Here is a 27,172-nt window from a genome sequence, read left to right as displayed (position 1 = left end):
TATGGGTAATAGAGATTTGAGAAGTAAGGAGATATGAATTAGTGATCTCGGATGAAGGAAATATAACTGGAAAAGTATAATAGAATACTTGTGCTGAAGGCCTATCCAAGATTCGTGGTCATAAATTAGAACTGAGTCTAGTTAGGACTACTGTAAGATTTTTTTTTTCTCCAGGTATGCTCCGCTACTCAAGTTGTTGTTGTTAGGTGCCGTCGAGTTGGTTCCCACTCATAGTGATCCTGTACACAATGGAATGATACACTGCCCTGTCCTGGTGCCCTCCTCACAATTGCTGATGTTTGAGCTTATTGGGTCAATCCATCCCTTGAGCGTCTTCCTCTTTTTTGCTGACCGTTTACCTAATAAAACGTGATATCCTTCTCTAGGGACTGGTCCCTCTTGATAACATGTCCAAAATACATGAGATTAAGTCTCGCCATCCTCCACTCCAAAGAGCACTCTGGCTGTACTTCTTCCAAAACAGGCTTGTTTGTTCTTCTGGCAGTCCATGGTTTATTCAATATTCTTTACCAACACCATAATTCAAAGGCATCAATTCTTTAGTCTTCCTTATTCATTGTACAGCTTTTGCATGCATATGAGGCGATTGAAAATATCAAGGCTTAAGTCAGGCACACCTTAGCCTTTGTTTTTCAACACTTTAAAGAGGTCTTTTGCAGCAGATTTGCCCAATGCAATATGTCATTTGATTTCTTGACTGCTGCTTCCATGGGCATTGATTGTGGGTCCAAGTAAAATGAAATCCTTGACAACTTGAATCTTTTCTCCGTTTATCATGATGTCGTTAATTGGTCCAGTTGTGAGGATTTTTGCTTTATGTTGAGGTGTAATTCATATTGAAGGCTGTATGTAGTCTTTGATCTTCATCAATAAGTGCTTCAAGTCCTTTTCACTTTCAGCAAACCAGGGTGTATCATCTACATATCCCAGGTTGTTAATGAGTCTTCCACCAATTCTGACAAGACACCAAATTCTTCTTCATATAGTTCAGCTTCTCAGATTATTTGCTCAGCATACAGAATGAATAAGTATGGTGAAAGGATACAATCCTGATGCACACTTTTCCTGATTTTAAACCATGTGGTATCCCCTTTTCTGTTTGAGCGGCTGCCTCTTGATCTATGTACAGGTTCCTCATAAGCACAATTAAGTGTTCTGGAATTCCCATTCTTTGCAATGCTATCCACACAGTCAAATGCCTTTGCACAGTTAATAAAACACAAGTAAACATCTTTCTGGTATTCTCTGCTTTCAGCCAAGATCCATCTGACATCAGCAATGATATCCTTTGTTCCATGTCCTCTTTGGAACGTGGCTTGAATTTCTGGCAGTTCCTTGTTGAAGTACTGTTGCAACAATTTTTGAATTATCTTCAGCCAAATTTTACTTGCGTGTGATAGTAACGATAATGTTTGATAATTTCTGCATTCTGTTGGATCAGCTTTTTTAGAACGGGCACAAATATGGATCTCTTCCATTAGTTGGCCAGGTAAGCTGTCTTCCAAATTTCTTGGCCTAGATGAGTGAGTGCCTCCAGTATTGCATCCATTTGTTGAAACATCTCAACTGGTATTCTGTCAATTCTTGGAGGCTTGTTTTTCACCAGTGCCTTTAGTGCAGCTTGGACTTTTTCTTCAGTACCATCTTGATCATATGCTACCACCTGAAATGGTTGAAAATCGACCAATTCTTTTTGGTACAGAGGCTCTGTGTATTCCTTCCATCTTCTTTTGATCTTCCTGCATCATTCAATATTTTGCCCATGGAATCCTTCAACATTGCAACTCAAGGCTTGCATTGTAAAATAGTGGAAAGTTGGATTTAATAGAATTGGGATTATTTCAGCCAAGTACAATAGAGGAAAAAAGGAAGAAGGGGTTAAGAGTGTGGTAATTGCATTGAACCAGGAAATCTAAACTGGTAAGAAAGGAAATAAGGACACAAGAGTGGGATTGTTAGTAAAAAAGAAGAAAAAAAAGTGGCAGAATTAGACTTGTCAGAAAATTGCAAGAGTGGTTAAAGGATAGAAAGTGATCGTGTCAGAGAATAGGATATTTAAAATCAGATGCGTGAATGTGGTCCAGTTAGTGATGGTGATAGTATCTCACGTATGATCATGTGATTTGGTAGTTGAGATGTGATGGGAGAAATAACAATTGGAGCTCAGAGAGTTATGGCCGTTAGAAGCCAGGGAGTTGAATGGATCACCTGAGTGTCTGTTGAAGTCACCTCGAATGAACAGGAGTAGTGGTAGATCCCGGTGCTGATATCATCAATGAATAGGGGAATAGCCAGCAAGATGGCAGAAACGAGGAAGTGCTATTGTTGGGAAAATCTGAGGACAGTCCTTTAAAAGAGGAAAAGAAGTTTGAATGGATATGTACATCAATAATACAAGAAGATGAGTATGGAAATAACCAGCCATCACTGGCTTTTGGAGTATAGTGCAGAGGAAGATTTAAGAGATTTTCCCTGAATAGCTTGGTCCATAAGAAGAAATCTTAGAGCCGTGCCTGTTATTGGGGTGGCTGAGTGAATCTGGGGTGAGAGAAAAAAAAATGAAGATGACTTAAAATCAAGCATGCACGTCTATGAGGGTGATAGACATGCATATCATAGAGAACGCTAGAGAGGCATTAGTTTCTGAGGAGACATGATGAGCCTGGTTTTGAGTATTTTGTTCTCTTGTATACCTTAACATGTTAATAATTAAATCCAAATTTAATTTCACATGTCCATAAATATGTAGAGACTTCAGGGGGGCCTTATTATAAACTAGAGAACAAAAGTATTTTGCAGATGTTTATAAAATATTTTTTTCCACTGTTTATTTTTAGAAATATGAATTTTATGTTCTATCAAACAGGTGAGAATTTTCAGTAGTTTGTGGTCTTCCACAAAATGAAAACTCTTGAAAATAAATATTCCCCATGTCTAAGGTAATCAAAGGAGAAGAGAGAAGTCGCCATGTTATCTATCAGATAGTGGGAAATGCTTCGTTGCACAGTACACAGAATAACAGTCTGGCACTGTATCACCTTAACATGAAAGCATGCTGTGAGGAGACATAGTGAGTATCCCTGAGAAACTATTGTAATGACAGCCTTTCTCTCCTGAAAGACTCCTACATCTAAAAGCAGTATTTGAGAACTGATACACTTACTCCCATTTGACTGAAAAAGAAACAAAGAACATGAACAATTTATCGACTGGTCGGGGGGGAAAAAGTGTTTTATGACGCCAAAACAAATGTTTTCTCGCCAGAGCTATAAAATTCACTTAAGTTTTGATTGTTCATGGCTTTTTATTTCTGCAGCCAATCGTGTGGAACACTCATCCTTCAACTATTATTGAATTGCTTCTTTGTAATCATCATCTTTGAAGGACTACCTGGCTGCTCCACTATATGGCAGCATTAAATAACATAAGCCACCTGTGAACTTTTGTGTTGCTTTTTAACGGATAAATTCATCAGTGAAAAAAGGGGAAGACCATAGACAAGACGAATTGATACAGTGGCTGCAACAATGGGCTCAAACACAGCAATGACTGTGAGGATGGCACAGGATGGGGCAGTGTTTCATTCTGTTGTACATAGGGTAGCTATGGATTGGCACCTGTCAACAAAAAAATACATTGAAACCTGTGAGAGCTGGAACTTGATGGGACTGCCTTGTTTTTCTAGGTCTCATGAGGTTTCCACCTTTGACAGCATGCAGTCTTACCACTTTTCTATAGCTCTCTATTAGTAGAAAATATTTGTGTTTTCCTTCTCTGACAGGTTTTCACCTTACGCAGGTTCTGGCTTTTGCAGGTTTTTCCGTTTCTACCTTGCTTAAATTGGAGAGTTCAGTTTGGATCCAATTGGAGACTGGATTTTTAGCAGTAAATGAAATAATTCCTAAACTCTTCAGTTATAGAATATTCGAGGGGTAAAATTGCTTCTTTTCTGAACAGTCTTAACCGAAATTTGATCAATGATTTACATTTTAGTCAGATACCAAACCTACAAGCCACTTAACTCATGATGACTCCATGTGTGTGTGCTCCATAAATTAAGTATTTTCCGTACTTTCAGTTAGCAAAGTGCCTTTCCGGCTGGTATCAATCTCTTGTTTTTATTTTTGAAGTATTGACTGCTTTAAAATGACCATATCTGGTAGCCTGGCACTTAGCAGAAATTAAGTATTTATGTGTAGAATGATCAAGTTTTCTTTTGTTCTTAATAATACCGTAAAATATAGTTCCTTCATTTATTAATATTTAACTTATTCATAGAATATTAATCTCATTTTACATGATTGCTTGCACTTACAATTTAGTTATTAAGGAACAGGAATTCTCCAACATCGTAATAATGGACCAAGTGATGCCCACATACAGCCACAGAAGGCGAGCTGGGAGATGTAGATAGCACTGTTTTTAGAGTTGTTGGTAGAGAGGCAGAGAAGGATCATTTTGCGGATATTTAGGGGAAAGGAGAAACGGCCTCCTTTTACCCTGTAAAAAATAGATTTAAAAAAAAATGCTTGATATTTCTTTGAACTATATGGAATCTCAGAAACGGAAGTAGCCCTAAGTAGGACATTCCTTCTAGGTTTTGAGCTCACTCTTTTCCTAGGTGGCCTGTTCTATTCTGGGGTAGCTTTAATGACTAGAAAAATATTTTTACACTGAGCCAAAATCTGCCTGTCCTAGCCTTGCTCTCTTGGCCCCACTCTGGTCCTTGAGATACCCGAGTGTCATTACCACCTCCTTCTCCAGCCAGTCAGACAGCACCACTCAACGGAATAGTCAGGCCAATTTCTTCTCCTTGTGCTCATCACGTGACACCCAGGCCCTCCTTACCCACAGCACCCACCTTGTCTAAATCGACGTGACTTGGGAGCGCTCAGTTGGTGATGCCCTTTTGTTGCTGGCGTCTCTACACCTCTAATTAAATAAGGTTCTTGCCTCTCACTGGTCAAGAATGAGCAGGTAAGGCTCAGAGAATTTTCCACATAAGCAAAGCTTTATTAAAGAGGCTTGCAAGCCGAGAGGAGGAGGGCCTAGGCAGCACTTACCTCATCTCGCAGAACAAAGGGCTTGCATGGGTTTTAAAAAATTCTTGTGGGGGGGGGATTCATGTTCATTCAGAGTCATAGGCAGGGTTTTCCCGCGCAAGTGGCCTGTTTTGGGTGGAGATAGGTTAACTAAGGTGCCAGAGCAGCGGCTTTTTAAGATAACGTTAAGACAGCTCCTGTCTTGGAGGCTTCTGGAATCTGTAGGGGTACTTATCATGGAGTGTCACACCTGCGCAGTCACCTGTTCCCCTAGTTCGATTCCCCAGCTGCAGCTGCAGCACCTCACTGCCCCTGTTGTAAGGTCACACAGGGGTCACAGGTGGATATTCTGCGGATGTCCCTGGGGCTGGTTTCATCTGGCTGCTTCTGAAAGACAACTTTAAGGAAATTTCTGGGCTGTTTTCTGATACCCTGCCCCATTGTTCTGGGGAATGGCTTTGTTTCTGTGCCCTGGCCCATTTCCTGTTACTTTGTTACTTGGATTTGTTTATGTGAATTGCAGACTTGGGGGCCCCTCTGTTCCCTGTCTTACTTTTATTCACTTAATGAAGGAATCACTGCACAACAGCATCTCATAACACATCTGGAACTATTTTCCGGGGAGGAGGAGGTGTTAGGCCACTGGTGAGTACAATTTCAAAAATGACAAAATGTTTTAAATTCCCTGAGGCAAGGGACACAGACCCAATTTTCTTCCATGAGCCCAGGGCAACGACCTCGTGCAGCTGGTTCATTCACCAACACTTTTTAACAATAATGAGGAAACCCCTAGGAAAATCAGGTTCAAAGTCAGAAGGCACCCAAGATAACACTGGTCAGACGCCTGCCCTCCTTTTGCTCCACCACTCAGCTGGGCGCTGAGCAGCTCCGGACTCCCAGGCGGCTAGGGACGCTTGGCGTCGAGGTCTCCAGGTGGGCCCCGACGAGGGTGGGTGGCAACCCCAGGTGGGCACTAGGAACCAGTGCCGGAGCGGCGCTCCTAGGTTGCCGCCCGGGGCGAGCAGGGAGGAAGGTGCCACCAGGTAGGCGCGCGGGGTTGGGGGAGAAGCAGGGAAGTCGCTCCCAGGTGGGCGCGCGGAGCCGGCGGGGAGACGCCCCCAGGTGGGCGCGCCCGGACAGGCCCCGCCCGGCCGGCGGTAAGGGGACGTAGAAGCGCCGGGCGGGGGGGCGCGGAGTGGGCGTGTGACGCGCGCGTGTCCACTCGCTCCTGACCGCGCCGAGGCAGCCGCAAGCCCGCGTTTCGCCGCTGGGATGGCGCGTCCGCAGGTAAGCGGGCCGCCGGCTCACCTGCGCTCGCAGCCTGCTGCGCAGCAGCTGGGGAGGCACACGCACAACCCCCGCACATGTCCGCGGGGACTGGGAGTGGGGTGGGGGCGCAGCGGCGCGGTGCAGGACGGGGTCGCGGGGACCCCAGGCGCGAGTCTCCGAGCGGCGGAGGAGCGAGCTCTTGGGTGCTGGTCGGCCAGCGAGTACTCCCCCGGCGCTGAGCGTGGCCTGTCGCTGCAGGTCTGGATGCTGATGGTCGGCTTTCTGCTGGCGCTGCTGCCGGGTCGGGCCGCGGGCGCCCCCAGGGTGGGCAAGCGCCCAGCGCGGCCCCGGAGCTGCGCGGAGCGGCCGGAGGAGCTCCTTGAGCAGCTGTACGGGCGGCTGGCGGCCGGCGTGCTCGGCGCCTTCCACCACACGCTGCAGCCCGAGCCGCGCGAGCGGGCGCGCAACGCCAGCTGCCCGGCCGGGGCCAGGCCCAGCGCCGCAGGGGCGGTCGACCGCCGCTTCCGGCCGCCCACCCACCTGCGCAGCGTGTCGCCCTGGGCATACAGGTGAGTGAGCGCGCGGAAGTGTGAGGCGGCACAGAGGAGATGGGTGGGGGTGGGGGGAGGGGAGGGAAGGAGGCAGGTAGGAGACCAGGTGGAATTGGATTGGGAGGGCAGGACTGGGCAGGTAGAGTGACTGGCTTGGGAACACTTCAGCCCCAGAAAGGCCCATCACCTCTCTTGAAGGAATCCCGCTTCCCTTCATTTACTCATTCATTATTTCATACGCAATGAGTATTTCTCAAGCACCTGTTCTAAGCCTGGTGCATGGTTAATTAAGTTTCACAAGGTACCATGCCCAACGACCATTTAAAATCTGTATTTCCACAGCGTTTTGTACAAAAGGCCTGTGGCAGTCTAGGTGGTCCGGAGTCTGCTGGGATTGACTTGTTTAGCCCAAGGTCTGAGGGAGGAGTGGTCATAATTGGAAAAGAAACGATTGTGCAGGGCAGACATGATGTGACAGAAGTGTCCAGTGTGTGTTTAAAAGGGGAACAGTAGCATTATGGAGACTTGAAATGCTTTTGAAGAATAGGCAAAGCTCTGAGGTTGGCCTGTGTTTCAGAAGAAGGAGCAGCATGCAACAGAGGGAAGGTAGGGGTATAGGGGTGTCTTCCTTGCCCTGCCTTACCGAAGGACCTCTGCTTTTCAGGCTTGCAGTCCTGCCAAAGGAGCAGGAGCAGCCTGAGGAGGGAGCCCTCAGGATAGAGAACTGGGTGGCCAGGGAAGGATAGGGTTGTCCAGGGAGATGAAACAGCTTATGGGCGGGGGGGGGGGGGGGAGGTGCCGAGCATGGTGGTCAGAGAACCACAGCTCAGGGAGTGGGATATCTGTGGGGGTGGGTGATGGCAGGAGACAGGCTGGAGAGGCACACAGGAGCTAGACCTGGTCCTTATAAATGATGCTTCAAAGATGTTTGTGACCTGGGAGACCGTATCAGCACTTTGTATTTTAGGAATGTGTACCTGAGGGGGGCTGGGTGGGAGGGGAGACAATGGACAAAGCTCACTGTAGAAGGCTGTTAGGTTCTGAACATAGGTGGTGGTGGAGGGAAAGGTGAGAACAGGATCAGCTGGAAAGATCTGCGGCCGAGAGAGGGGCAGGAAGTATAGTGAGTCAAAGCTTTAGTCCCGGTGTGCAGAGAAAATGTCATGATTTTGTCTAAAATGAACCTGAGCTTCCCCCTGAGCCCCACCCCCTGGTTAATGGAAAAGGGGGGTTTACACTTACTCAGCACTGCATGGGAACCCAAGGTGGCCCTGGGAAGCTAAATCTTAGGGCCTCCTGCAGCCTGGCCACTCTGCAGAGGGCCAAGTTCCACATGGGAAGAGGGGCCAAGACCTGCTTCTGGCTCCCTGCTCCCCTCCTGAGTCGGTGCCCTCAGGACACGCTTGTCAGGCCATTCACTCCGATGGCTTCCATTCTTTTGCTTTTCTTTCCTCTTTCCATTCCCAGGGCCCCAAAGTGTTGGCCGTCCTATTATTCCTCTTTCTCCAACCTCATACACTGTCCTTGATATGCTAACTAGGATTAAAGACAACAGCCTGGCTTCTCCTATTGCATTTTTCTATAACAAATTCTAATCTTTCCAGGCAAGTGGGTGCCTCCCACACACTAGGGTGAAGGCCCTGTGGGTAGAAGGGTATAAGAGAAGCATGCTGCAAGGATATTTCACATCATTCTCTTAGTCATGTCTCCCGTGTTTCTGGCTTGGGTTGTGGATGGTATTTAAGCAAAACAGAGTACAGAATGAGGAGCAAGTTTCAGGGCAGGAAATAATGAATCCAGTATTGGGCCAGGGTTGAGACACCTGGGTGAAAATGCCTGGCAGGTCGTGGAGGATGTGGTCCTGGAGCTCAGGAGAGAGGTCAGGGCTGGAGTGAAAATTGGGAGCAATCAGACTGAGAATTGTTTGTTCAGTGGTAGAATTCTTGCCTCCACACAGGAGACCCAGGTTGGATTCCCCGCCAGTGCACCTCATGTGCAGTCTCAGTGGACCTTCCAGACTAAGACAGGTTAGGAAGAAAGGCCGGCTGTTCTACTTCCAAAAATCAGCCAATGAAAACCCTATGGATCACATGGTCTGATACTCCACTGACCATGGGGATGGTGCAGGATTGGACAGCATTTTGTTTCATTGTGCATGGGGTCATCATGAGCTAGGGTCAACTTAACAGCAAATAGCAACAACAGGTTAAACTGTTGCACTTGCTCCTGACTAATATTGTGTCTCTTCAGGCAGCCTACAGGGTGGGCAGGAAGGAGGGGGAATGGCTGAGGGAGGTAGGTCATGGATGAGAACAGCACAGGGGGTCTGGTTCCGCCCACACAGTGCCAGGAGCAGGACCTACATCTCTATAAGGTGGCTTTAGTATTGGTTCTATCTTGGAAGAAGTACAGCCAGAGTGCTCCTTGGAAGCAAGGATGGCAAGATTTTCTCACATACTTTGGACCAGTTATCAAGAGTGACCAGTCCTTGGAGAAGGACATCATGCTTGGTAAACTGGAGGGTCAGTGATAAAGAGGAAGACCCTCAACGAAATGAATTGACACAGTGGCTGCAACAGTGGGCTCAAATGATTGTGAGGACGGTGCAGGGCGGGGCATTGTTTCGTTCAGTTGTATGTGGGATTGCTGTGACTCAACCGACTCAACAGCACCTAACAACAAGTACATGCATCTTTTTCCATATTATTTAGCAACGATGAGTGACTCAGCACTGCTCCCCACTGGGCCAGTGGCAGTTCCTTGATTGTAGCGTTGCAGGCAGGAGAGCCTCTGAGGAAGGGCACTGGCCTTTCCCTGCCGCCACCTGTCTCTCTGCACTCCTGCTCTCCATCACTTCCTTCCCACCACCTCCTGAGTGGTGGGGAGATTAGAAAAAGTGATGCCCTGGAATCATAGGGCCTCTTCTGAGAGAGGTGTGATGGAGGGTCCTGGTGGTGGTGTTGAGGGGCCGGTGGCCTATGTGGAAGCTCTCCTGTGAGACTATTACCACCAGCTCAGAGGTGGATTCTGTTTAGGTGAAAACAGAGAGACACTCTACAGAAGATGGGTGGAGAAACAGACTGCAAGGCAGATATAGTGAAAGGCACAGAAAGGATCATGTTAGGTGGATAAGGTAGGCTTTAAAACAGAAATATCAGAATAAGGTGGCTTTCCAGATCATTGGGGGAGAGATGGATTATTCAGTAATTGGTCTTGGGAAAATTGGGTAGCCAGCTGGAAAAAAATACAATTGGATCTTACTCCTATATCAGAATAAGCTCCAGAAGATTCAAAGATCTAAATGTAAAAAATAAAACCAGAAAAACATGGGTAATTATATTTATAATCTTGGAGCAGAGAAGACCTATTTAGTAGCTCCCAGATGCCATAAGTCACAAAAGGCAAGATTGAAAAATTCAATTATATAACTACATACCTCTTTTTGGAAAAACAGAAAAGTAAAAAAAAATAAGAGGGCAAACTGAGAAAGATGTATTTGTGGCCGATGTTACAAAGGGCCCATTTCCTAGAGAGCTCCTACAAATCAAGAAGAAAAAGACCAATGACCCAATGGAAAGATGAGCAAAGGCTGTGGAGAGCTCCCAGGAAAGGAAATCCAAATGACTCAAACCCTTGAAACATGAAAAGATGCTCAACTTCAGGCATAATAAATGAAATGCATATTCAGACTATAATGAGAAATCATTTTCCCCCCTACCTATCAGGTTATGTGGGCAAGTGTGTGAGGAAATGGCATTCTCAGACAGTGGAGGGAGTGTGAATTGGTGCAGCTTTACAGAGGACAATTGGATAATAACCATCAGAATTTAAAATTCACACCCCACTGACCCAGCAGTTCCATTTACTGGTATTTCTTCTGCACACACTTAACCATGTGCCACATATTTGTACAAGAATATTCATTGTTTTAACAGCAAGGGAAATGTACCCAAGTGGAACAATTGCCAATTTAAGAGGGGGAAAAAAAAGACAAGGTGCAGTATATAGTGTGCATAGCGTGCTACCATTTTTATGTTAAAAAGGAAAATATGACGTATATTTATTTGGGGACACTGATGGTTCAGTGGTAGAATTTTTGACTTCCTTGGGGGAGACCCAGGGTGGATTCCTGACCAGTACACCTCATGTGTAGCCACCGCCTGTCTGTAGGTGGAGGCTTGTGTGTTGCTAGATGTTTAACAGGTTTCAGCAGAGCTTCCAGACTAAGACAGACTAGGAAGAAAGGCCTGGCAATCTACTTCCAAAAATCAGCCAATGAAAACCCTATGGATCACAATGATCTGATCCCTAACTGATCATGGGGATGGCACAGGACTAGGCAGTGTTTCATTCTACCGTGCATGGGGTCACCATGAATTGGGGGCCAACTTGACGCAGCTGACAACATATTTATATGATGTTTGTAATGTACACACACACGCACAGACACTGTGGGCATCTTGGTCCCTGGAAGATTTCCACAAGAAATCTGCCATCATAGTGCCCCCTAGGCAGGGAACTGGCCAGCTGGGACAGGCATGGGAAGGAGACTGACTTTTCACTCTTTTGTGTGTTTTAAATTTCCTTCCATGTGCAAGTATTATTTCAAAATTTTTTTAATTTTTAAATTGAGAGGAGAAGGGGAAATTCATCAGTTGTGAAGGAAAAGCAAATACTGAAGAACTAAACCTGCATGTAGCAGGAGCCTTGACCTACCAAGCACATTGGTGCAAAGAAAAGTATTTGCACTTAAAGCTGAAGATTTTGCAGGACTGGCTGTAAACATCTTGATGGAATTTCAACAGCCTTTTGTGATGTCACAGCTGGCTGTGCTACAGATGAGGCAGCTGAGGCAAGGAGAGAGCAAGTTGTTGGTCCAAGGGGACAGAGTAAATGGTGGAGCCAGGATTTGCTTCTACCTCTCTGAGTCCGTCTAGCCCAGGCTCCCCACAATGAGCTATTAGAAAAGCAATGTTCAACTTTGAGAACATAAAAATATTTTTTCATTTACTTTGTGGCCTAATGTGTGTTTCTCTTAATCTTGAAAAATAAACATACCAAAAATAAAATCAATTTGATTGCTCAGTAAGTTTTAGTAGACCAAATTGATATATTAAGAAATATATTGTAAGAGTACTGAGGTTTATTTTATAAAGGCTTAAAGATACACATTGTTTGTTTATGTTGAAACACCAAAGATAAACACCTTCCAGTATTCTAAATAGTTTTGAATTGTTTATATTTTTCCAGTTTGGGGTAGTAGTGTAGAGACAGCTTTTCTGTGGGATATGAATAGTGCACAATAATTTGTTTTAGAATTTATTTGTTAGTTCTCGATGTAACTCTGTTCCTCCAGATTATTTAAGAGACTATACCCAAATATATTTTGCAATACCCGTTTCATGGATGGAAATAATAATAGAATAAATGGAAAGGAAAACAAAGAAACATGATTGGGAGTAAAGGAGAGGCATGAGGACAGAGCAAGGGGAGGCTGAGCGGCTTAAAATAGACTTACAGTCTAACCCAGCAGGCCCCAGGGGGTTTTCAGAGGCAGTGAGAACTGCCCCCTTTCTACTTCAAGAGCTGACTGGCATCAGGGGCCACTTGAGGAGGACGAGCCTGCAGGGGAGTCAGAGGGGCCCAGGTGCCCAGACCTTACCCTAGTCTGGTATTTTCCTGTAAAGAACCCAAGTCAGCACGACCTTCCTGTTAGAACTTTCAGTGGGTGACATTTTGGTGGAGAGGAAATCAGAAAAAAATAAACGCACCTTTAGGTGTGGTTGGAAAACATGTAGCAGCAACCACAGCTGTAATAGCTTGCAGGTGGCATGTGGGGCCACGCTCCACTGGGGTCGTGGTCTGTGGTGGCCCCTCACAGCCTGACCCTCAACTCAAGTTCTCATAAATTAACCATCTAATCATTAATGATGCTGCATTTTAGAAATGTTTCTATCAGGAAGGGTAGAAATACAAAGGATATTTTTGCTTCAGCCTCCTCTAACTCTTAAATTTAGCTAACACATTCTGTTTCCCACATGGGCTGTCAATTAATTATTTTAGCAATATAGAAATCTAAAGTTATGTTCATTCAGTGGACACTGAGTGAGAGCCTGCATGGCCAGGTGCATCCCTGAGAATACAGCTGAGACCCTGACGCATCTCTCTGAAATCATGCGGCACTGCTCACAACAGTTTTTCTTTCACCTATCTTTTTTTTTTTTCACTTTGAGATACTTCTTTTTTTTAATTCTTTAGGTGAAAGTTTACAGCTCAGGTTAATTTCTCATACAAAAACTTACACACATATTGTTATGTAACACCAGTTGCAATCCCTGTAATATGACAACACACTCCACTTTGCCACCCCGGGTTTCCTGTGTCCATCCACCCAGCTCTTGTCCCTTCCTGCCTTCTCATCCTGCCTCTGGACAGGAGCCACCCATTTGGTCTTGTTTATCTGCTTCAGCTAAAAAGCACACTCTTCACGAGTTATTATTTTATGTTTTATAGTCCAGTCTAATCTTTGTCTGAAGAGCAGGCTTCGGGAATGGTTTCAGTTCTGGGTTAACAGAGAGCCTGGGGGCTATGGCTCCAAGGGTTCCTCCAATCTCAGCCAGACCATTAAGTCTGGTCTTTTTATGTGAATTGAGTTCTGCTCCACACTTTTCTCCTGCTCCATCACGGACTCTCTGTTGTGTTCCCTGTCAGGGTTGTCATTGGTGGTAGCTGGGCACCATCTAGTTCTTCTGGTCTCAGGCTGATGGAGTCTCTGGTTTATGTGGCCCTTTCTGTCTCTTGGGCTCATATTTACCTTGTGTCTTTGGTGTTCTTCATTCTCCTTTGCTCCAGGTGGGTTGAGACCAATTGATGCATCTTAGATGGCCACCTCACAAGCTTTTAGGACCCCAGACACCACTTATCAAAGTGGGATGCAGAACATTTTTTTTTTTAATAAACTTTTTTATGCCAGTTGACCTAGATATCCACCGAAACCATGGTCCCCAGACCCCAATCTCTGCTACTCTGTCCCTTGAAGTGTTTGGTTGTATTCGGGAAACTTCTTAGCTTTTGGTTAGTCCAGTTGTGCTGACCTCCCCTGTGTTGTGTGTTGTTCTTCCCTTTTGCCTAAGATGATTCTTATCTACTATGTAGTTAGTGAATTTCCCTCTCCTTCCCTCCCCACCCTCGTAACCATCAAAGAATGTTTTCTTCTGTGTTTAAACCGTTTCTTGAGTTCTTATAATAGTGGTCTCATACAATTTTTGCCCTTTTGTGACTAATTTCACTCAGCATAATGCTTTCCAGGTTCATGCATGTTGTGAGATGTTTCGCGGATTCATCATTTTTCTTTATCCTTGTGTAGTATTCCCTTGTGTGTATGTACCATGATTTGTTTATCCATTTGTCTGTTAATAGCACCTCGGTTGTTTTCTTTTTTAAAATAATAAAGTGAATATAACTTTGGAGAGAGAGAAGTTAAGCAGCCACCGCCCATCTGTCACCAGAGATGTGCATGTTGCTATGATGCTGAACAGGTTTCGGCGGAGCTTCCAGACTAAGATGGACTAGGAAGAAAGGCCTCATAATCTACTTTCGAAAATCAGCAAGTAAAAACCTTATGGATCATAGCAGTCTTATCTGATACCTATCATGGGAATGGCACAAGACTGAGCAGAGTTTTGTTTTGTTGTGCATGGGCTCGCCATGAATTGGGGGCTGACTGACAGCAGCTAATGACAACAGAGAAATTAGAATATAATATTAGAGGTTACCGCAATGGACTTACCTTTTTTTAATATTCCCGTTTATCTCTTTCGAATGCTTCCCCCTCTCTTTATGCTCTTTCAAAGTTGTCTCTGAACACACAGCTTGAGAAACCCATGGGAAGTGGACCCCACGCAGCTCAGCAGCAATTCTCTCTGGTCCTTGGGTGGGAACTGCAGACCGTCTCTGGGCCTCCTGGGGCTTTCCTATGGGGCAGCGCCTCACTGACATTACCTCTGACTGGGCCTGGTGGCTGCAGTCTCTGAACATCCCTTCAGGAATTTTGCCTTTTTTCTTCTTTTTTATAATTTTTTTCCTGCAGAAGTTCACATATTCCTGGGTCCCTGTTTCAAACTCTAGTTTACTCAAGTGACATTTACACAAAACCTTTCTGCCTTCAAGGAATGTCTAGTGAGAAAACAGCTGGGATATTAGCCCAGGTACTGTGCCCTTTCTGTGCCATCTTATAGTGTCCTGTTAAAAAAGGAAGGGCTGGAGAAAAACAGAAAAGAGCAGAAACAGAATGAATGATTGCCCATTTGGGAGGTTTCCAGTTACAGCATGTGATATAGCAGGTGGTGACACTGTTTATCTCAATTCATTGTTGCAGCAAAGGAGATGCTCATTGTTAAAACACCGTATTTAAGAAATGACGGTATTTTCCCCCAAAAGTAGTATTATGCATAAGTGGCAATTAATTGGCCAAAGTACCCACAGATTTTTTTCCCCCTCTGAGCTACTGAAAATAGAGCAGGCTTTACTGCACCTATCACTGTTTCACATAAGTAAAAATAAAAGCATTGTCACAGAGCATTGTTCAGGGATTAAAGTCTCTGGTTCTGAAAATAGACCCATTGGCTTTGCTTTGATAGTGCGTGTAACTGGCTGGGTTTTACTTTAGCATTCTTGTAGTAGCCAGGGAGGAAGATAGTATTTCATGCCATCATCACCTCTTTCAAATTTCCTCACCTGAATAAAATGTGTGTGCCCTTCATACCAACAGGAGGACTTGGGAAAGTCCTGGACGGTATGCACAGACCATGAAGGGAAATTCCTCTTGGAGTCTGTTTTCCAAAAATGACGCATGGAAATTTTGAAAGAGGGAAATGGCTGCATTCCTGTCTAAATTAACAAGGGGTCAGGGGGAAAATAATCCAAGAACTCTCTGGGAGTTAAGTGGTCTGGGCTAATGTTTTGATATTAGTTATTCCTTATAACCAACGATGACAGCAACTCCTTCATTGGGGATCAAGGTGGACACGACCCTTTTTGCACACAGACAAGTGGGCACCTCACTCACCCGGCCCAGGGACAGCCCAGCAGAGGTGGCTGTGGGCTCAGCTGCTTCCCCTGGACAGAGAGCTGAGCCATCTTGCAGGCATGAGTTATGTTTTCCCTTGGAAGAGCTGTTTCCAGCGGCATTGACTGTTTGGCATTTGGGATGACGAAAAAACAAAACATTTTGAGAGATGCTGGCGCTCATTCTCATTCCTCTCTCTCTCCGTGTGTAAAACTTTCTTTGAATTAGCTTCCAAATTATTTTTCCAAAGCATTAGTCACTCTTTCCTTGCCTCCCAGATAAACAGATTTCACGTGGAATAAATGGATTTCCTGGTTGTAGCTCTGTCACCTACCAGGTGTCCAGCTAGTTGCAAATATCCACCAGTTCTGGACAGCTAACTTAACCCACTGCTGTCGAGTTAATTCCGACTTATAGCGACCCTACAGGACAGAGTAGAACTGCCCCATAGAGTTAAGCCTGCAGCTATTTAACTTCTTGGGTTTACCGGGCAGCGCAGTTGATTGGGCTTTCACTGGAAGTCAAGAGCCCTGGTTCTAACCCAGGTGAACAAGTCCCTCAGCCCGCAGTGCCTCAGTTTCCTCTGAGTAAAGCACAGGGTGGGACACATTGAGCCCCTCGTTGTTCTTGGGAGCTCTTTGCCACCCCAGCTGGAGCCCATCTTGTTGGCTCAGCTTCAGGGCTGACCTTGGTGCCAAGTTTAGGGTGGCACCAAAGTTGACCTCGGTCCCCAGGTGGGTTTGGGACTGACCCCTTATCCCCCTGGCCGGCGAGGAGGGCTGGGCAAGGCGTGGGGGGCCTGGCTCCTCGCCTCTACATCAGTATTGGCTGCTCTGCCCCTTCCTCCCCCCACTCCGCCGAAGCCCTGGCTGGTTTCCATGTCCTCTCTCATGAGACACGTACAACTGTTGTGTTCTCCTAGGGCCAGAGAGCATTTTCCAAAGCTTCTTGGCAGCATGTGCTGAAGGTCTTTGGCACTCTCATGCCTTAAAGAATGTAGGGAGGGTGGAGCTGATGGAACTGCTGGCCACAGTTTTTCAGCAGCGGAAAACTTTTTGTGGTTTTCTGTGTCCCCAGTTACTCCCTGGTCAGCGAACAGAGCTCTACTATAATCCATCACAGCATTCGGGCCGTTTTCACGATTCTTTCCACACTGGTCACCTGGCCTTTTCCCCATCGTCTCATATCCGCTTCTCCTCCCAGCCACAGGATTGTTCGAAAGGGAAATGAAAGAGCAAATGGGTAACACAAACCCTCTCTTAGAAGGCCTTATCTTAAACTTAGGGCCATGTGTTAGAATTATTTGGGAGCTTTATAAAAATACCAGCACCCTAGCTCCACTCCAGAGCAATAAAGTCAGAACTTCTGGGGGTGGGGGAACAGGAATCACCCCTACTGATCAATTGAGACCTCAAGGCCATCCCATTTTCAGAGCCGATTGGGTTAGTAAGGACCTTCTGCATTAAGAAGAGTTAGCAGCTTATGAAAGTCCTGGCCATGCAATTCAAGCGTATTTGGAAAAATGCAATCATTCCGTTGTTTACTATCAGCTGCAGTCAGTATACACATGGTTAGCCAATGGGTGCTACTTATCTCTAAAGAGGGAAACACCAAACTTTGCTATTGACTATGCGGCTGAGAACAGGTTCTGTTGATTTATCTGTATGTGATTCCCCAGTTTAAATGAGCAAAACAGATCCCTTAGACAGCCAGTTAAACTACAGATTACTGAAGCTGAGGCCCATAGCTTCCGGTTCCTTGGGGATGAAGTCTGGGAAATCTGCATCGAGCAGGAGCTTTGAGTGGTTCTGAGAATCATACTCTGGATATCTCATTTGTGCTTTCTTACGATCTACCACATCCCAGGCAAAGAAAAGTATTTTTCAGAGGTATTGGAAAGGGAAATAATCCCCAGCTCTTCCAGAAGGGCTGGTAAGTGTCTTTGTATTACCTTAGCTTTATAACGTCTTGCTATCTGGTAGAGCCAGTCTTCCTTCTTACTCTTCTTCAAAATTGTCTTGATTATTCTGGCCCTTTTCTCTCCATATGAATTTTAGAATCAGCTTGCGAATTCTAAGAGAAATTTTAGTGAGATTTTGGTTTGAATTTCATTGGATATACAGATTAATTTGGGGAATTTTCAAATATTTTAGAGAGTCAATATATTGGAAAGTTTCTAAGCAGGACACATTGATAAAAATATCACATGATCAGCCCTGCCCTACTTTAGCCTGGTCACCAAATCAATCCCCTTCACTTTACAGAGAACCCAGTTCCATTTCCCATCAAATCAACTCTGAGTGATGGTAACCCCGTGTGTGTCAGAGTAGAACTGTTCTCTATACTGTTTTCCTTTTTTTTTTTTTTTCCAAAACATATAACATTTTTTTATCAGAGGCATTTCCAAACATGTATATGAAAGTTGAGAGAATAGAATAATGAACCCTTATGTACCAGTTGGAGCCCTGGTGGTTAAGAACTATGGCTACTAACCAAGAGGTCAGCAGTTCAAATTCACCAGCTGCTCCTTGGAAACTCTACAGGGAAGTTCTACTCTATCCTGTAGGGTTACCATGAGTAAGAATCACTTCCACGGCAATGGGTTTGGTTGGGTTTTGGTTTTATGTTCCAGTTACCCAGATTCAGCTTTCACCAGTTTTGTTCCCTCCCACCATTTCTTTTTCTTTTTTTATTGTGGTGAAAATATACACAGCAAAACATACACTGTCTCAACGATTTCTACATGTATAATTCAGTGACATTGATTACATTCTTCAAGTTGTACAACCCTTCTTACTATCCTTTTCCAAATCATTCCACCATCATTAATGTAACCTCAATGCCCCCAAGCAAAACTTCCCTCCACCCCTGGTAACCACTAAAAATGTTTGGTTTCTATATATTTGCTTACTTTGTATAAAGTGGGATCATACATACAGTATTTGTTCTCTTGCCATTGACTTATTTGGCTCAGCATGATGTTTTCAAGGTTCATCTATGTTGTGGCATGCATCAGGATTTCTTTTAATGGCTGAGTAATATTCTATTGTATGTATATCTACATGTTGTTTATTCATTCATCTGTTGGACATTTCAGTTGTTGCCATCTTTAGGCTATTGTGAAAAGTGCTGCAGTGACCATTGGTGTACAAATTTATGTTTGCATTCCTCCCTTCACTTCTGGGTATATACCTAGGATTGGGATTGCTGGGTCATACGGTAGTTCTCTGTTCAACTTTTTGAAGAACCACCAAACTATTTTCCACAGAGGCTGTGCCATTTTACATTTCCACCAGCAATGGATGAGGGTTCCAGTTTCTCCACAACCTTGCCAAGACCTATTGTTTTCCATTTTTTATCACAGTCATTATAATGGGGGTGAGGTGGTATCTCATTGTGGGTGGTACAGTAGTTAATTGCTTAGCTGCTAAGCCAAAGGACTGTGGTTCAAACCTACCAACCGTTCTGTGGTAGAAAGATGTGGCATTCTGCTTCTGTAAATAATTACGGCTTTGGAAACCCTATGGGGCAATTCTACTCTGTCTTAGAGGGTAGCTCTGAGTCAGAACTGACTTGATGGTAGTGGGTTTGTTTGTTTTTTTTAATGGCTAATGAGGTTGAGCACCTTTTCATGTGTTTGTTGACCATTTGAATATCCTCTTTGGTAAAATTTCTGTTCAAGTCCTTTGCCCATGTTTCGATTGCGTTGTTTGTCATCTTGTCGTTAAGTTGTAGAAGTTTCTTACATGTTTTAGATATTAGACCATCATTGGATATATGGTTCCTGAAACTTTTCTCCCAGTCTGTTGGTTGTCTCTTCATTTTGTTGACAAAGTGCTTTGATAAACAAAAGTATTTAATTTTTATGAGGTCCCAGTTATCTATTTTGTCTTTTGCTGCTTGTGCTTTCATTGTGATCTCTGATAATCCATCATTAAAAACTAGGTCCCACAGGCTCGCCCCTACATTTTCTTCTAAGAATTTTATGGTTTTAGTTTTCACATTTATCCGTGTTACATTGATCCATTTTGAATTGGTTTTTGTGTATGGTGTGAGGCATGAATCCTTATTCATTCTAAGACATGTGGAAATCCAATTTTCCCAGCACCTGTTTTTGAAAAGATGCTCCATAGGGTTTTCAGTGATTAATTTTTTGGAAGTAGATTGCCAGACCTTTCTTCTGGGGCACCTCAGACCTCCAACCTTTCAGTGAGCAGCTTAGCTCGTTAACCACTTGCACCACCCAGGGTCTGCTACAGGGGACCAGGATGGGGAATGCCTTGCACAGTGTCAAAGGCTGACGACTAAATTTGAACCAGAATTTTAGGACCAGCACTCTTCCTGACTCCATCCTGCCTTTTTAAGAAAGTCTGTTGGGAAAGTGATACTGGTGAGGAGTGAGCTTCTTGGCTCAAGTAGACATATGAGACTATGTGGGCAGCTCCTGTCTGGAGGTGAGATGAGAAGACAGAGGGGGACAGTAGCTAGTTGAATGGACACAGGGAATACAGGGTGGAGAGGAGGAGTATGCTATCATGTTAGGGGGAGAGCAGCTAGGGTTACATAGCAAGGTGTGTATAAGTTTTTGTATGAGAGACTGACTTGATTTGTAAACTTTCACTTAAAGCACAATAAAAAAATTTTTTTTTTAAAAAGTCCCTTGGGTTGAACTCATTGAACTTAAGATCTGGTGATCTATGAACATTGTATTTCAATTACACTATGCCAGTACTTCTGGGTTCTGGGCTGAAACCTAGAAGACATCTCTCCCACTTTGTTTCTGGAACTGGGGTCTCGGGATTGCTGTGAAAGAAGCAATCATACTTGGTTCTGCTGCTTTGAAGCTACTCTAACCTAATGTTTTGGAAAGTGGGAGAGTGGGCCATGTTAAGAGTTTGTCCCGATATCACTGCCGTGCTTGGGCCCTGTGAGTGGACAGATTACGTGCTGAGATTCCTGCCTGTGGGGAATGTGCTCTCAGTCCTCGGGAATAGCTTTGAATTGTTTCCTATGTAGTTCAGGTCCCGGGGCAGTGGTCTTTTTCGGTATCTGCTGTCACGGACATTCCTCTGTGCTCAGGTTCCATTACCTCTAATCGTCCCTAGAGGACATGTCCTTTGTTCCTGGTTTAAGCAGGACAGCTGTCACTTGTGTGTGCCAGGCCTCAAATGTGGCCCATGGGAACACTTCTGGGCACCAGCAGAGGGGAAAGCCTGGTTTGGTTCTGGTGTGTTCTTGTGCCAGGCTTCTGCAGAGCAGCATGGAGAAAATGCAGAGACGAGAGAATGATTGTGCACCAGGAGGTCAGAAAGCAGTGCAAGGTCCCAATGACCCTCTGCCCACCTGGACTGCATACCTGTGCTTGGTGACATAAAAGAATCTCCGCTAGAATTTCTTGCGTTTTCTTCTTCATGGCAGCTTTCATCAACCAAAAGGCACTTCTCACTGACGACTCCCCCAGCATCTTAAGGCATGGGGTAGGAGTGACAGGTTTATTTTGTGACTGCCCCCAGGGTGTCTTGAGACTCCTGCACCTGTTTTCTCCTGTGCCTTCTGTTTTCTTTATCACCACTGGCTGTTGCTGTGGTTGGTGTCTGTGTTATGTACCTCTCCTCGGCAGCACATTTCTACTTTAAGAGAAACCTGGTCTCAAAACTGCTGATGTTTATGCCTTCCCACTGTCTCTCATATCCCAGGCAGCAACAGAGGGTAGGCAGGTGTCTTTTGGCCACTGCAATGCTAGAAACTTCAGGCCCTGCGGGATAGACTGTGGGGTGGATATTTTTAGTCAGATGAGCCTTCCGACTGTCACAGCATCCAAGTGACTGTCAGTTTTACCTACAAAACTGACAGGGACAATGACTGAGAAACAGTTGTTCCTGATGGTACGTGAATTGTTACTTAAACACCCTGGGGCCCAGAAGAATAGCGACTCAGTTGTTTAGAATTGAAGGGATCTTTGAAGCCCTCAGATCCAACTCATATTACAGATGAGAAACCTAATCTTCCTGCAAGTCAATTCTACACTACCATCAGAGTGCTTTGTCTAGACACCAACCTGACTATGCACTCTGTGCTCATAGCCCCCTCATGGAGTTCATGATCTGCAAAGTAAAATCTAAACTTTTGGCACTGGTCCTCGAGGCTTCTGTGAACCTCACACCATCTGTACTGTACCCTTCCCCCCTACACATACCTGTTCCTGCAGATACAAGACCTATTCACAGCATCCTACTCATCATGTCTTCTGCTTTCTAGCCCAGGCATGTGTTGCATCTTTCTGCTTAGAATGCCTTCTTCCCTCTTTGCTTAGCTGACCCCTCTTCGTCCTGTAAACTCATTGCAGACTTCTCGGGTACTTCCATGGGCCATAGCATGCGTGTCTGTAGCAGTCTGTTCATCCGCCACCCTGCTCTGTCTGATCCTGGTGTGTCCCTCCCACTGGATTGTGGTTCTGGAGAGCCTCAGCCAATCGTCACCCATGCCCACCATGTCCCTGAATTAATGACCCCACCCACCCACCATCGGCCCAATTGATAGGGACTTTGTAACTTCACTAGCATCTAGCTGTCTTCATCTGTGTACTTGTGTTCAGTATGTATCACTAGAAGATAAGGACTCTTTGTTAAACAAATCTGCGGTGCCATTAACACACCTAAAAGTCAATACTTACTTAATATCTACAAATGTTCAGTTAGGTTCGTATTTCCCTGATTGACTTGGAACTGGTTTTTAAAACATATTTTTAAATTTCTTTTTCTTTTTTAACTCTTCATTTTGAAATAATTCTGGACTAAGAAAAAAAGTTGCAAAATTAGGAATTCCCATATACCCAGATTTCCCCAGTGTCAACATCATAACTCAGCAAAATTAGGTATTTTGCTTTTATCTAATCTGTAGACCTTATTCAAAGGAGCCCTGGCGGTACAGCAGTTAAGCGCTTGGCTTCTAACAGAAATATTGGTGGTCTGAACCCACCCAGTGGCTCTGTGGGAAAAAGACCGGGTGATCTGCTACTGTAAAGATTACAGCCTATGAGGCAGAGCCAACGTGGTGCTATAGACAGAAGCACCATGCCTTCTTCAGCAAAGACTTGAAAAACTAAGTAAAACAGATACAAATGTCAGTCCTGGAACCGTAAGCACCAAATGAAGGAATAAAGAACTCGATCAAACACTGAATGGAATACGAACTGACAGAGAACAGAGAACGAGGAGAGCTAGAGTGGAGGTCCCCTACCAGCTAATGCAGATGGATTTGCCATCTTGGACTACAGCCACCAAGGAACGCATATAGGGAGTACAGGAAGGCTACTTCACAGAGCTTCCAACAGGAGACAGAGCACCTGGTAGCCTGGGATACACTTTCCCACTTCACACCCTTCTTCCCTGTACGAGGCCTCCACTGATTTCCAGTGGACCATGGTCACTCAGCCAAAGAGACACCAGCTCACTGCCACCTGGATTCACCATCTTGGACTTCAGCCATAAAGACCTTGGACAGGGAGTATGGGAGGGCAACTTCGTGGAGCTCCCAGCAGGAGACAGAACACCTGGTAACCAGGGATACATGCTCCCCCCCACCCCATCCTTCTTCCTTCTGTGGGGCTCCACAGTTGCTCTGCTGGAGAGATACTAGCTCACTCATGCCAGGGTTTACCCTGGCCCCACTGGCCTCTTCATTGCTATTTTTGTTTGTTTATATATATATATATAATATATATTTTTTTGGCTGTTTTTGTTTGCTTCTCTCTCTCCCTTCCTTTCCTTTCTCCAGCTCAGCTGGCCTCGTGTGCCATCTCCTCCCCTTCTCGACCGGCTGTGATTTTTTGGTTTGTTTCCCTTCTTTTTTTTTTTTCTGTTTCTTCTCTCTCCCTCCCTTCCTTCCTTTCTTTTCTTCCACCTACCCAGCCCTGTGCACCACCCCACCCCTTCTCAAAGAGCCATGCCGCACCGCTCAGCTGGAGAGTCACTACACATGGCCTTCCCAGGTCTGTGTCGCTGTCACCAGCCAACTTGCTTAGTGCCATTTTATTTGTTTTCTTTTTGTTGTTGTTTCTTCTGTCTCTCTCCCTTCCTTCCTTTCCTTTCTCCCACCCACCTAGCCCTGTACATGGCTCCCCCTTCTTGGTGGGCTGTGCTGTACTGCTCAGCTGGAGAGCCCCTGAAACATAGCCTTCCTGGGTCTGTACCGCCCCCACAGGCCAGCTCCCTCAGTGCCATATTTATTATTTTTGTCTTTCCCCTTCTCCATTTTCCTCCTCCCTCCCACTTAGGCCCTGTGCTGACCCCGCCTCTTCCTGAAGGGCTGTGCCATGCCACCTGGCAAGAGAGACATCAGCTCACTGCTACCCCAATTCCACCCCACCCCCAACAGCTGGCTTCCCCCCTATTTTTTTTGTTATTATTTTTTGTTTGTTTTTGATTTCTTCTCTCTCTCTCCCCTCTTTCCTTTCTCCTGCCCACCTAGCCCCATGCATCGCCCATGCCGCTTCTCAACAGGGAGAGCCGTACCACTTGGCTGAAGACCCACTGGCATATGGCTTAGCTAGGTCTGCCCCAACCCCGCCTGCTGAATCCTACCACACTGCCATTGTATTTACTTTTTTTGTTTCTTTTTGTTTCTCTGGAAACCCTGGTGGCATAGTGGTTAAGAGCTATGGCTGCTAACCAAAAAGTCGGCAGTTCGAATCCACCGGGTGCTCCTTGGAAACTCTATGCGACAGTTCTACTCTGTCCTGTAGGGTCGCTACGAATTGACCCGATGGCAATGTGTTTGGCTTTTTTTGGTTTTTGTTTCTTCTTTCACCCACCCACTTAGTTTCACACATCAAAGAAGCAATCTTTGATGGTTATGGGGGGGGCTGGGGGGGAAGGAAAAACACTAACAGGACAATAGATAAGTGGCAGCTTTGGTAAAGGGCAAGACAGTACACAATATTGGGGAAGCCAGCACAACTTGACCAAGACAAGGGTCATGGAAGCTTCACAGACACATCCAAACTCCCTGAGAGATGGAATTATTGGGCCGAGGGCTGGGAACCATGGTCTTGAGGGACATCTAGCTCAATTGACATAACATAGTTTATAAAGAAAATGTTCTGCGTTCTATTTTGGTGAGTAGCGTCTGGAGTCTTAAAAGCTTGTGAGCAGCCATCCAAGATACTCTGCTGGTCCCACCCCAACTAGAGCAAGGGAGAATGAAGAAAACCAAAGACACAAGGGAAAGATTAGTCCAAAGGACTAATGGACCGCAAGTACCACAGTTTCCACCAGACCGAGTCCAGCACAACTAGAAGGTGCCTGGCTACCACCACTGACTGCTCTGACAGGGAGCACAATAGAGGATCCTGGACAGAGCTGGAGAAAAATGTAGAACAAAATTCTAACTCACAGAAAAAGACCAGACTTACTGGTCTGACAGAGACTGGAGAAACCCTGAGAGTATGGCCCCCAGAGACCATTTTAACTCAGTACTGAAATCACTCTTGAGGTTCACCCTTCAGCCAAAGATTAGATAGGCCCATAAAACAAATCAAGACTAAATAGACATATCAGCTCAAGGGCAAGGACAAGAAGGGAGGAGGGGACGGGAAAGCTGGTAAGTGGGGAACCCAAGGTCGAGTAGGGGAGAGTGTTCACATGTTGTGGGATTGGCAGCCAGTGTCACAAAACTATGTGTATTAATTGTTTAATGAGAAACTAATTTTATCTGTAAACCTTCATCTAAAGAACAATTAAAAAAAAAAAAAAGATTGCCCTGAAAACAAAAAAGAACTTACAGCCTAAGAAAACCCTCTGGGGCAGTTCTACTCCGCCACATGGAATCACTATAAGTTGGAATTGACTGGATGGCACCCAAAAACAACAAAGAAAGCTCTTATTCGAATTGTCCCACTAAAGCCCTTTTTCTGGTCCAGGGTCCTGTCTGTGTCACACATCGCCTCTAGTTGTTGTATCTCTTTCATTTCCTTTAGTCCGGGACATTTCGGTGAGCTGTTTTGTCCTTCAGTTTGGGTTTTCTATGTCTTTTAAGTGACTGTATAACTTATCTGCACTGAGACACTTAAGAGTAAAGGGGGCACAACAGGTGTAACCCAGTCAGTAATGCCACTGGAACTTCTGTCCCTGCTCAAGGCTCTTCTAATATGCAGGTTTCCCCTTCGAGTTTTCTAGATTCTGCTGATCATGTCCTCAGGGTGCCATTTAACGTGTCCCTCCAGCCTTCTCTTTCCAGTGCACTGTCCTGATCAGATTCAGTGTGTTTCTGCCCAGCCCTACTCACACCTTTGGCCTTGTTGGCTTGGGGGATGCTGCCCCCGCTCTGGCCATCTCCACGTGAGCCTTCTCCCCTATAGGTTGGTTTTTCCCCTGGTGTTTGCTGCGTTTGTTCTCTCCACACGCTTCCCTGAGTTACTTACCTGGCTCCCACTCTATATGCTGGCAATTCAGAAATGTCTACCTTCAGCCAATATCTCTCTTGAGCTGCAGACCATCCCCTGCACTGTAGTTTGAGGAATCTTTCTAAAATCCATCTGTTGGTGTCACTTCCTCTTTACCACCTTTCATTGGCTTCCATTGCCTTCGGGGGTAAATCCGAGTTCCTCTACCGATTGCTCCAGCTGTATTGCTCATTATACCCCAGTGTACTGGTCACCTCTATTTGCAGTTCCTAATTGTGATGTAATGTTCACTCAACACCATGCTTTTACTCCGCCCAAAATTCCCTTTCTCCCTTCTTCAGCTGGACGAATCAACCCAGGGCCACTTTTCCCAGAAGCTGCTCCCAGCTTCTGGGCTGGGTCAACCCTGTGCGGCAGGCGCTCTTCATGCTCATCTCCCACCAGTCATGAGTCCTTGGACAGTAGTGGGCTTCTTCCATATCCACATGGCCCAGAATATCACTAGCACTCAGATGTGTGTTCAGTAAGTGTTGAAAGTGATTGGAAATATTATAAATCCTAAATAATTAGGATATCCTTTTCCTTCATATTTTGAATTAAGGTCTTACATTAAGGTATGAAGGGCAGGAAGCTGCCTTGGCCCAGACCAACCATCGCTGGGTAGGTGGATCCTGTCCACCACTGACTGAGCGCTTGCTCTGTGGCAGGCATGTTGGAGTACATTGGTGAAGAAAACCACAGGGAAGACATAAATAATGTGCAGTTTTGCCTCAGAGGTACAGGTGTTATGAGAATATGGGGAAAAAAGAGGCTAAATTTA

The 27,172-nt window shown here is 45.2% G+C and overlaps 1 protein-coding gene across 1 annotated transcript in view; it reads left to right on the top strand.

Annotated features, from left to right (window-relative positions):
- Window positions 1-6,335: 6,335 nt before the first annotated feature.
- Window positions 6,336-27,172, top strand: part of IL17D (interleukin 17D) — a 31,607-nt gene continuing 10,770 nt past the window's right edge. The window contains exons 1-2 of the mRNA XM_064275362.1: window positions 6,336-6,350; window positions 6,591-6,901. Coding sequence (XP_064131432.1) covers window positions 6,336-6,350; window positions 6,591-6,901 — 326 coding nt within the window. The remainder of the gene's footprint in view (window positions 6,351-6,590; window positions 6,902-27,172) is intronic.

Source organism: Loxodonta africana, chromosome 23 (assembly GCF_030014295.1).
Source record: "Loxodonta africana isolate mLoxAfr1 chromosome 23, mLoxAfr1.hap2, whole genome shotgun sequence".
Classification (NCBI taxonomy): domain Eukaryota; kingdom Metazoa; phylum Chordata; class Mammalia; order Proboscidea; family Elephantidae; genus Loxodonta; species Loxodonta africana.
This window is presented reverse-complemented; position numbering and strand designations above follow the sequence as displayed.